The 12744-nt window shown below is 33.0% G+C and overlaps 1 protein-coding gene across 21 annotated transcripts in view; it reads left to right on the top strand.

The window, feature by feature from the left end:
• Positions 1-12744, top strand: part of CDH18 (cadherin 18) — a 1124701-nt gene that overhangs the window by 981546 nt on the left and 130411 nt on the right. For all 21 annotated transcript variants that reach the window (XM_078004402.1, XM_015139758.3, XM_028849356.2 and 18 more), the window contains one exon: positions 4271-4438. In XM_078004402.1, coding sequence (XP_077860528.1) covers positions 4297-4438 — 142 coding nt within the window. In that variant the 5' untranslated portion in view covers positions 4271-4296. The remainder of the gene's footprint in view (positions 1-4270; positions 4439-12744) is intronic.

Below are 12744 nucleotides of genomic sequence, written 5' to 3'. Positions count from 1 at the left end.
GCAGAGACACCTCACCAGGAATAAAATCATCCGGTACCTCGATCTTGGACTTTCTAGCTTCTGAAAGTGTGAGAAATAAATCTCTGTTTTTAAAACCACCGAGCTTATGGTATTTTGTTCTGGCAGTCTGAGCAGATTAATACAATAGTCTATTGGAGATATGTGTAAGCCAGTCCCACTTCAGATTACTAAATCAAAATTTCTGGGGACTGAATACAAGCAATTTGATCATTGAGGAAACTTCAGGATAATTTTAAACAGAAGTTTGAAAACCAATAGCAATATTCTAAAAATTAGAGTGACAAAATAATTGATCGTCCAAACTGCCACACTGTTTTAAATGAAAGGGAGCATTGGAAAAGTTAAGCTAGGGCAAGGTAGTCTGAACATTTCCTGAGAATACCATTATGTATGATCATTTTGCCTGTATAGCTTCACATTTAACCCATTTTTTATTAAAACGATCATTCTGCTTGATGTTTTCACTGTGTTCAAATGTAGCTTCGTGCATAAAATTTGGGTGGGGGGGTAATCAATGTATATATCTGTGTGGTGAGGGTGTAGGTGTATGTTTACTCATAATATATATTTTATTCTATTAACAAAAGACAGCTATTATGCTAAGCATTGAGAATGGAACATAGGCTGTGAATTACTCTTGCATTTAATTAATTCTTTTTATCACAATATTGGTAAGATATAAATGTTTGCCATTTTCCCCTAATTTATTTCAACATTGTTCACAATTTCAGGTAAATTCATTATACAATCCAGAAACCACACTTATTTGTGTTTACCCGAATGAGTTGAAAATTTGGGTTTATACAAAAACCCATATGTAGATATTTATGCAGTTTTCTTCCTAATCACTGAAACTCGGAAGCAAGTAGATGGCCTTCAGTAAGTGAGTAAATAAAATAAATTGTGATCCATCCAGATAATGGAATATTAGTCAGAGTTAAAAGGAAATGAGCTACCACGCTGTGAAAAGACATAAAGAAACCTTAAATGCATATGACTAAGTAAAAGAAACCAATCTGAAAGGCTAACTGCATGATTCCAATTGCATGATATTTGGAATAGGCAAAACTATGAAGGCAGTAAAAAGATTAGTGGTTGCCAGGGGCTGGGGTAGGGGAGGGATAAATGATAGAGAAGAAACAATTTTTAGAGCAGTAAAACTATTTTGATACTACGAAGTAGTTTAATGTCATCATAGCTGTCAAAACCCATAGAATATAAAACACCAAGTGTAAACCCTATTGTAAAATCTGGACTTTGGATCGTAAAGATGTGTCGATGTAGGTTCATCAATAGTAGCAAATGTACCATTCTGGTATGGAAAGCTGTTAGTGGGGAGGCTGTGCTCATGGAGGAGGTAAAGGGTATATGGGAATTCTTTGTACTTTCTGTTCAATTTTACTGTGAAAGGACCTCAGACTGCTCTAAATAGAGTCTATTTAAAAGGAAAAATAAGACGTTACTGTGTATCAGTTGTACTTTAGGTTATCCCAGAAAATGCATCTGGGCTCCTGGTTAGAAAGTGATCATCTTTTACTGAAATCGTGTTGTTATGGCAATTTGACTATAACACTTTCTGATTATCTATATGTCTCCAGCAGGGGTCATAGTTAAGCACATGCAGTTGGGCCATCCTCAAGAGAGTTGTGATTTGTTTGTTTGTTTGTTTGTTTTTTGTTTTGTTTTGAGATGGAGTCTCTGTCACTCAGGGTGGAGTGTAGTGGTGCAATCTTGGCTCACTGCAACCTCCACCTCCCAAGAAGTTCAAGCAATTCTCTTGCCTCAGCCTCCCGACTAGCTGGGACTACAGGTGCCCACCACCACGCCCGGCTAATTTTTTGTATTTTTAGTAGAGACAGGCTTTCACCATATTAGCCAGGATGGTCTCGATCTCCTGACCTCGTGATCTGCCTACCTCAGCCTCCCAAAGTGCTGGGATTACAGGCCTGAGCCGCCGCGCCCAACCGAGAGTTGTGATTTTAAATTAATCCCGAGACAATCCTTTTAGAGAAGTGTGGGTCCTTTTTGGATATGGTCTTTTCTATTCAGGAGCAAATTTGGCTGGCAAGTTTCTTCCCATTTCATCCTGGAAGTGGTTGTAGATACGTGTCATTCACTTCATAATACTTAGTTTTACCTTTACATATCTATTTTGCAAAACTCACTAATAATTTTATTGTAAACCTTTATCTTTGATAATAATCTCATATTTCTCCCCACCAAAAACAAGTCCCACTTATAATTAATTCTCCTTAGGAAAGACAGCTTTACTTTTTTCAAGTAGTAGAAAACATAAATTTCTTTCATAAAACAATTTCATAAATTATTTGCTTGTTCATTTCTGTATCAATTCAGTTCCTACTAATGTAATTATCACATGATAAAACATTGTTTTTTTAATAAGGGTGCTTGAGGCTTTTTCATATGCATGAGTTAGATGAATCATTTATTATCATATTATTATAATTTCTTTTGATAAGAATAATTTTCATTTCTATTTAGCTTCAGGAAAGTTTTTCTGAATTCCCTCAATTATATGTTCACAATATGTGAAAGTTATGGGGTCTTCTCTTCTGATACCTGAGGCTCTCCTCTCAAAGTCATTACTACATAGCCAATCAATTCAATAAAAAAAGAAAATAGTGATTTACTTTTTTATGTTCAAAATAAGTGAAAAAACAAGTCATTGAATACTCCTTTCTGCTTTTAAAAGGCTATTTTATCATAAATATATAACTCCTTTCTTCTCATAAATGAAAATATTGTCCATAAAAGTATTTGGTAAAGCCTATAGGTAACAGTTATAATCGACAACTTCTTAAGAATTGTACCGTAACTAATCAAGTGTGAGTTTGATTGAAAGTCATTGGTGTGTTTATTAAAGATGACATGATTAAAATATTTTTAATGAAAATATGTTTATGAAAAAATGACATATTTAAAGGATCAAATATGTTTATATTTTATAATTATATGCATATATAGATGGACATATAAATATATATGTACACATAAATATACATATATTTATACACATGTTTATAATCTATCTCATGGACATGAGGGCAATATTCTATGTTATGGCATAGTTAATATCCCCTGAGTAAGCATTATCCTCCAGAAAATGTGTTTTTAGCTTTAAAATGTAAGACTCCATTAACAGAGCTATTTAATTGATGTATGTTGAGGTGGATGTTTATGTATGCATAATCACAAATGGTATTTAATAGTTTTAATTTATTTATTCAACCCAAGGGTTCATCATGCAAAAGTGTGTTAAACGTCCCTCTTTGCACTACTGTGATAAAAAATGTGGTTTTTTACATATGATTTATACAATAAACCTTACCAGTTTCTTTATTTTGCCTAAATACTTAGATCTAGTTCTCCTTAAAGTTGTTTTCTAACAAAAATAGTGAGTTTCTTAGTCTTTGATACATGTTAAGATGCCTCCTACCTACAATCTCTGTTTAAGTGTCCAAACTCCTCAAATGTTTTCCATCATTAAACATTGATAACTCTGCCAGGAAGCTATGTAAATTGTTCTATAAAGAGGAAAATTAGCCTCTGCTTAAATCAATATGACCATCTTAGTTGACACTTCTGAGGAACTCAAGTTGTAAAATGTTCAGCACACTAGCACTAGGAATAGGGTGTCAGGACTGCCCTTGAGGGACCATGTACTTTTTTTGTTGGTTTTTTTTTTTTTTGAGATGGAGTCTCGCTCTGTCGCCCAGGCTGGAGTGCAGTGGCATGATCTCTGCTCACTGCAACCTCGTCTTCCGGGTTCAAGCTATTCTCCTGCCTCAGACTCCTGAGTAGCTGGGATTACAGGCATATGCCACCACACCCGGATAATTTTTTTTGTATTTTTAGCAGAGACGGGTTCCACCATATAGGCCAGGCTGGTCTCAAATCCCTGACCTTGTGACGCGCCCACCTTGGCCTCCCAAAGTACTGAGATTACAGGCATGAGCCACCATGTCAGGGCCAAGGGACCATCTATTTAAGGAATGCAGAGAGATAGGCATCTTAATTTACTTAATAGGATGTTTGAGGCATGGGATAATAAGTAAATTTTTCAAAGAGACAGTATTCATGCATTGGTAAGGTATTGTTTTTCTCAGATGTGTGGCTTTATCCCCAAAATATGCTATTTTAAAAGACATTTCTTAAAATATGTATGTATGTTTGTCGATACCTGTTTATTATATAGCTCATACTGTTTATTAAAACATATCTATTCCAGGAGTTATTAGAACGGCCTTACATAACATGGACAGAGAAGCCAGAGAACATTACTCGGTGGTCATTCAAGCCAAAGACATGGCTGGGCAAGTTGGAGGGCTTTCGGGGTCTACAACAGTCAACATCACCTTAACCGATGTCAATGACAACCCACCGCGCTTTCCTCAAAGTACGTACTTGTTTTCCATGATTTGAATGTATCATTATCTTTTTATGTAAAGATGAAATACTTGAACAATGTTATGTTACTGTTTCCTTAAGTAGAATTGTTCTGTTTTTGTGCTATATGGCCACCGTTCTTCATGTAAGACTCATGAAAAACACTCCAGCTATTGTCTTCTGAACCTAGGAAATAACTGGGAACATGTTCAGAGTGGGAGTTTCACTTGGCATCAAGTTAAGTATTAAAAATGATGTGGTGTTACTAAAAACTGGCACCTTGCCTTTGCCGCCGTAGCTGTGTATTCTTAAAGTATTCATGGGGATGTTGAAAATGTATTTTAATGTGGACATTCTTCTCATGCAACCTTATTCCACATATACTTTCTGTGACTGAAATAAAAAAAAAACCTCTTCATGTTATGAATGAACGCTCAATTAAGACGCATGCATGCAAGCACACACATGCACACACACACATGTGCACACACACACACACGCATTATCCAAAAGCAAGTTGCAGCTAATATGATAAGATGGGGTCTCAGAGTAAAATATAAGACTTGAAAACAGAAAGCATAATTCAGTACGCAATTTGGGGAGAGAGGAGAGATATGAATCCTGTAGGTTTGGAGGGAGATCGTATTTATGACATGTTCCAAATGTAAAGGATATAATTATAATATATTTGAGTATTTTAAAAATGGAAGATACTATAGATAACATTTTATACGGCAGTCACTAATAATCAGAAATATCCTACAGAGGACTTGTCTCTTATGTTCATCTTGCAAATGATGTTTAAAAACTGTCATAAATTAGATGCTTTGATATGTCATAAAGGCTCTTCTCAAGTCAGCGTGAAACACCTTTCTCAGCTTTATCTCTTGTCTCTTAATAGCATTTGCAGTACACCTCAGGCCTAGACACAATGGAATACTGCCTCCTCCTAAAATATAACACTTTGTACATCCTTACTTCAACTAAAGTTTTTCTTTATTCACAGCCCTTTGTGAAAATCCCTGTTACAAGCTTCTCTGAAATTCATGTTGCAGAATTAGAAGATACTCACTCCTTTTTCCCTCTTACACAGCACTGCTGCATGCTTGTTCATGTTAGACTAATTTCTGCAGGTACATAGATCCCCTTCCACTTATGAGATCCTATGATAGGAAGACATCGAATTGTTTTTGTAAACTTAGGTGTTCAGCCCAGTGAGTGCCCAGCATTGGATAATTGATTCTTAATGAGTTAATTAGTTGAATTTAAATACTCTGTCAAACTACCATTATTAAAAGATCATTATTAAATACATGCAAATCATAGTCACAGTTAAGTAAAAAATCATTTTAAAATATTGATGCCAGAGATAAGATAATGTTACTTGGTGCGTTCAAGTGGCCTTTGCTCTATGAAAAAAGTATAGATCACAGATAAGTCCATATTTTATTGAGCCATAAAATATAATTAAATTTTAAAACATTTTACAGATTAGCATGAATCTTCATATCAATGTTATCACTTAGTTCAAACAATATGCATATACACATATATCACCATGAGGTAAATGTTATTACTTCATAGATTGGTACAATTGAAGTTGAAGATTAAAAAAAGATAATAAGTGATAATGCAGACTCGGAAGAATATAAATTTTATTTTAATTTAGGATACCAACTTGCCTATCTTTTTTTCAAATAGATTCTACCGCCACTATTTTTAAGATGTACATTCATATTATAGCCTTAATAGACAGAAAACTCAGGTTGTACATCATAGGGTTCAGTAAATGCTGGTTTGTAGTACACATAGCATCTCCCACTCTCTCTATTTCTCCATCTCTTCCTAAAATAATTATTAAATTTACAGGTTTGTTAAGACTGATTTTAGAGGTTTACAGAACATTTTAATTGTGATGGATATAAGGAATATTATTCATATAGATGAATATAGATATATAATAGACATTTGTTCCTAATTTTATTGTTTTGATCAATAATATTGTTATTGTTGAAACATCAGTGTACAATGAAAATAATCACTTTACCTGACAGACAGAATAAGTGTATACTCTCTGAGTTAACTCATTGTGTCTAATGAGTTCTATCTTTCTTCAGTCAGTAACATTCCGGTAGAACGATTGACAGATATAAATCCTGCTGCATTTCAAGGTGTTCTTAGAGTTTTGAAAAGGAGGCACTACACATTCAGAAGCTTACACTTTGGGTTTCTTAAAAGATACTTTATCTTGCACTCCTTTTGAACAAAACAATGCTGCTTTTGCAAAAGTTTGGTGTCACCATAACGAAAGTAGCTTGTAGTGAAGTGCTCTTTAATTTATCCATAAATTGCAACTTATTAAATAAACAGCTATGTACCTAGTGGGGAAGTATTGTAAGCTGCTTGGAGAAAAGAAATGATTTAAGGACATGTATTCACAAAATACCATGACATGCGCAAGTCTATACACAGTTCAAATTCTATAAAACTTATATCCTGTCATCAAATGGAACCAGTAGTTGAATTGTGTCTCTTAATGTGAGGTTTTTACAGTTGCCCTTTCTACTTCTTTCTCTCATCACCTGTCTGAAACAGTTATACTTCTTACAATTGACTCTTGTATAAACATCCCCCACTACAAATTTTGCAAAAAATATTCTCTCAAAGTGTTTTTTCCTCCATGGTTAATCTACCGTGCTTGAGAAAGTGACTAGGGTAGTTATATTGCATGGTAATTAGTTATCACTTTATCTTGAAGTAGATAGGCTTTGAGTAAGTGTTTGAGAGGTAGTAAATTAGAGCTAATAATTTGCTTTACAATGTCTCTACTCTAGAGAGTTACAAACTCAGTAGCTTAGGATACAAGTGAGATAAATGGCTTGAAGGAAACAGGTTGCTTGTCAGTATCAGGAATGTGAAAAAGGAATATAGAGACTAGATAATGCATGCCCAACTGCAAGGGTAGCTACTATTTGATTCAAATTCATGCTAACCTTTGGGCTATATGGTGTTGGAAAAGGAGCCACTGAAACAAAACAAAACAAAATAAAAAGACTCATAGTGAAAGAAAACAAATCAGCCCATCTATGGCTTGAAATTCTACTCAAAGTACACAAATGATGTGCACTTCTCCTTCTAGAGAAAATCATCTATCTAAAGATATAAACTTCCCTAGTGTTAGTTCTTTTATTAAAGATCATCTGTCTTATTCTGCCATTTCCTATTCTGGATTTTAAAAACTGTATTCTGGGTTATGGTTGTTGCATAACTTATTCTTGGATAGATAAAAAGTCACAGACATTTACTATTCTGCACAAACCATATGCATGTAAAATTCAATACTTTACATGAAAGTTTACAAAACAAACCTTCTATATCCTAAATGGAAGGAATTATATTGTTATATTGAGGATCGCTCTTGTAAGGTGAATAATCTAGTAACAGAAAGAAGCATAACACATGCCAAATAATCACAATGAATCGACCTTTAGGGCTTGATCCTCCAATACTACATTGCACCAACTGCAGCCACAAGTGAGCTTCAGTTTTTGGAAACTTGCTATCATTATGTTAGATTAATCTAACATAACTTTCTCCAGAACTTAAATGATAGCAAATTGCCAAGAACGTAAATTCACTTGTGACCGCAGTTGGTTTAGTGCCATGTAATACTGGAGGATCAAGCTCTAAAAGTTCAATAGATGGCAGTATTTCCCATAAAGTTAGTAAACATCACAATTGTTTAACTGGTTTGGACAATGTCTAATGTTAATGAAAAAGAAAATATTGCTGAAGATGTTGGCATTGATGTGATATTTTTAGGGGAGAGCTGTTGTTTTTTTTTATTTTCATTGTTATGAGAACACATATGAATTTATATAGTATTTTCATCATTAAAATTGTGTTTGAAACAAATTAAAAGAGAAAAAATGTTTCACCCTTGACTCATCAAAATGCGCAGGATTTTTTTTTTTTTTTTAATTATCAAAGAATTGGGGTCTTTCTAGTGTCTTTTGAAAATGATATCTGGGTCATTTTATTATGGTTGCAGGCATATCTTTTGAAACATTTTGAGCATTTCTTTAAAATGCCAGTATATATTTGATTTTGATAACTGTTCCTAATCACTTTAAAATAAGGTAAATTTTGCAGCTGCTTGGTTAATGTTCTATATATGTAAATTTCATTCCAGTTTATTCCTTGTACCATTCCGGTTTTCTATATCCTTATGGAATATTTGCTTGTCTGTTATTGAGAGAGATGTTAAAGGCTTCCAAGATGATAGTGGAAGTTTCCATTTCTCTTTTTTTCCTCTAATTTTTCTTAGATGCAATTTGAAACCATGCTACTGGATGCACACAAATTGAAGGCTTTGATATCTTTCTCTTGATTAAAATTGTTTTATTGTGAAATGTACCTCTATAGTTCTAATAATGCTGTATACCTTAAAGTCTAATTTGTCTCCTATAGCTATTCCAGAGTTCTCTTTTTTTTCCTTCATATCTTTTTGGTTATGGTTTGCAGGTTATAATGCTTTCCATAATTTTACTTTCAAACTTTATTGTTCTTAATTTTTTATTCTTAATTTATACATGTTTCTTGTGACCAATTAGCTAATATTTTTGTTGTTTAGTTTAAAATGACATTATAATTTCTCTTGCTTTTGTTGATTTACTACACTTATAATTACCTTAATTACTGACATAGTTTCATTTAGGTATATCATTTGCTATTTGTCTAATCTTTTCTTCTCTTTTTTCCCTTCTCTCACATTCTTTGAATTATTTAATTTCATTAATTTTGTCCTCCATTCACTTTTTTAAAATTTTACATTTTTACACTTTTTTCTATTTAAAAAACAATATAGATATTATTTATTTCACTCTACCTTAAATTATTTCATTGCTTGAAAATAGAACAACTTTAAAACTGTTTAATGTCATTAACCCTTTGTTGCTTTTTTTTCTATTTTTGTCATCTTATATATTCAGTCCTATATGAAATTGTCATTATTGCTGTTGTGTTATATAGCAAATAATTATTTTTTAAGTCAAGAATAATTTACCCCTCCTGGTACTATTTATTTCTCTTTGAATTTCTGTGTTTCATTCTAGAATTATTGTTTTCTAAAGGGAATTATAAATTTCCTAAAAATACTACGTTTTCCCATTTTTAGTGATGGACAACTGGCAATGAGTTTTCTCAGCTTTTCTATATAAATTTACAATTTTGCCTTTATTTGTAGAGAGCATTTCCAATCAGAGTAGAATTTTAGTTTGAAGGATTTTCTTTGTTTCAATAATTATTAACATAATTTGCTGTTTACCATCTTGTTCATTGAAAAAAGCAACTGTAGAATTACTTTACTGTACATTAGTTTATTGTAGTTTAATGCATCTTTCTTCTCTTAAGATATTCTTTGTTGTATTTTGTTTTCAAAAGTTTAACCTACAATGTACCTAGGTATTTACTTTTTAAAAATCTGACTTATTGTTGTAAAGATTTTTTAAGCTATCTTTTGTTAGTTTTGAGAAACTGTTGGTCAGAATTTTTGCAAGTATTTCTTCGACCTCATTTTCTCACTTCTCTTCTACTAGTTCTACAAAGCATGTCAGCTAGGTATTTCAATTATATAACACTCATCTATTACTGTCTTTGCTGTATAATAATTATTATTCTACAGTTTTTTACAGTCTTCTTTAACCTGGATATTTTATATTAACCTTTTGTTCTAGTACACCAATCCTTTCTTCTGCTTTTTGTTCAGCAATTAAACCCATCTATTAAATCTATTAAGTATATACGTCAGCATTGACATTTTTGTTCTAAAATTTTTATTGGGTTTAATAGATACAGATTATTAGTATCTGTTGAAATCCCCCACCTTTTTCTTTACTTAAGCATATTAACCATACTTATTTCAAAACTTTTTTGTAGAATTCTAATATCATAATCATGCCTGGGTCTTTTTTTAAAAATTTTTTTCTTTCTTAGTTTTAGCCAATGCTCATTTTTAATCATGCCTTTGAATTACTGATTGAACATTGCATAAAGGAGTTGCAGAGGTTCATGATTATGCAATCTTTCAAAGAGGAGCGAGTTATTTCTTGCAGACATATAGAGTGTGGATTACTTAAATCAGTTGGATTCTGTTAGCAGTAGCTTATTTTATTTCTCCCCTTACTTCCAAGAAGTAGCTCTTATTCCTGAAATCTGGATCTTTCTTCATTTACTCTCCACTGGTCTCAAGTGTTTACCAATTTCTGACTCCCCAGTACCTCATGGCTGCTGAAATCTCTGCCTAGCGCCTGTGCCTTCCAGATATACTTTCTCTTGGTTTCTCAGCGCCTCTACACATGTCAAAGTAGTGGGTATGTCTACAATTACCACAAGAAAAATTGCATGTTTTTTTCCTCACTTACCTGAGGTTTCTTCTTCTCTGTGCTTTTGTCCTCAATTTCTCAGCCCCTATGCCAGCTCTGAACTCCAACCCTCCTCCAAAAGCTCCACAATTTCTGCTTGGACTCTTTCCTCTAGCACTACATATTTTAAAACGCCCTCAGTGTATTTGCATATAAAATTTGTTTTGTTATGGTTTCTTTCTCTCAAGAATCATACTTCATCCAGAGTTCCCTACATTAATTGCTCTTCAGTGCCTTAAAACAGTCATTTTCTGTATACTGTGCAGCTTTTATAGTTGTTTTATATGGCGGAGTTAGATATACCACTCCATCATATCCAGATTTGAAAGATCATTCCACTTAAGTTTAAATGGAAGGATTACGGAAGATAATTAGATGTATTCTGCATCAATTTGATATTCTATTTGGCTAGATTGAAAGGATGAACTCTAAAATAAAGCTGAAATTATTAAATTAACTTTAAATGAGTAATATTATTATTTTATTTTCATTTAGACTTCATAAAAACACAATATTTTTATCTTACATCATGGTATTTAGTTTATAAAGGCAATTGAGAATTAATTTATTTTATATTATTATATTAAATAAGACACATACACCTGTAGATCATATACTTTCTGACAAAGTAATTGCTATAGATAAATAATAGTATTACATTCTGATTTTAAAGTTGAATATTTTGAAATTATAAGGAGTTGTCTGTTTAGAAATGTACTAGTCATGACATTTCAATGGTATTATGGTTTGTTTTTAATCTATGTAGTTGTGTACCATAACAAAGTTACAGAATAATTCCTTTTCCTTTACGTAATATTTTGTTTAGGTAGAAATCAAATCATTTCTTGGAAATGATTTGATTCTTATAGTTAGGCATTACCAATCAATTTGTACACTTTCAAAGAATGTTTAAAAAGTGTACTGTTTCAATTAAAATTTCTAACAGTCTTTCTTCAAGCATTTATGTGTTATTTATGATTAAGAATTAGAGAAAACAAAGTGTTCCACTATAGTATTACTTGGAAGAAAAAAAAAAAAACATTCTGTAGAATAATCAGCTTTCCTATAGTGCATGTTGACACATAGAAACAGAATGTATTGGGTTAAACAATTTTAAAGATGTTTCTGAGAGCAGTAAAGATTCTGATAGAGGAAAATTGACCTTTTAATGTATGGCATTCAAATGGCAGTAGTATGTAAATGTACTTTATTTATGTTTTAAAAAACATTGCACGTAGAGCCAACCACAATGCTTAATAATCAATATTCAACATACGTCTCTTAAATGCAGGAAAATCTCAGAATACTTGTGTGTGTGTGTGTGTTTTAATTTGAAATTAGCATTCTCAGCATCCTCTGCCTCCTGGATTCAAGGGATTCTTCTGCCTCAGCCCCCTGATTAGCTGGGATTACAGGTGCCCACCACCATGCCCAGCTAATTTTTTGTATTTTTAGTAGAGACGGGGTTTTACCATGTTGGCCAGACTGATCTTGAACTCCTGACTGCAGATGATCCACCTGCCTCGGCCTCCCAAAGTGCTAGGATTATAGGCATGAGCCACCATGCCCTGCCATGTTTAATTTTTTAGAGGCCTCCATACTGTTCTCCATAATGGCTGTACCATTTCACTGCTCCACTAGCAGAGCACAAGAGTTCTAATTTCTCCACATCCTCACCAACACTAGTCATTGTCTTCTTTTTTTTTAATTTTAATTTTTTTTATCTTCTTTGGAGAGATGTCTATTCCAGTTCTTTGCCCATTTAAAAGATTGGAGTGTATGTGTGTGTGTGTGTTTTGCAGTGTTGACTTGTAATAGTCTGCATTTATTCATGTCTTTAATTTCTTTCCACAATATTTTGTCATTATCAGTGCACACGTTGTTAGATTTATTC

This window comes from Macaca mulatta, chromosome 6 (assembly GCF_049350105.2).
Source record: "Macaca mulatta isolate MMU2019108-1 chromosome 6, T2T-MMU8v2.0, whole genome shotgun sequence".
Classification (NCBI taxonomy): Eukaryota; Metazoa; Chordata; class Mammalia; order Primates; family Cercopithecidae; genus Macaca; species Macaca mulatta.
Note: the sequence above shows the minus strand (reverse complement) of the source record. Positions and strands in the feature narration are given on the sequence as shown.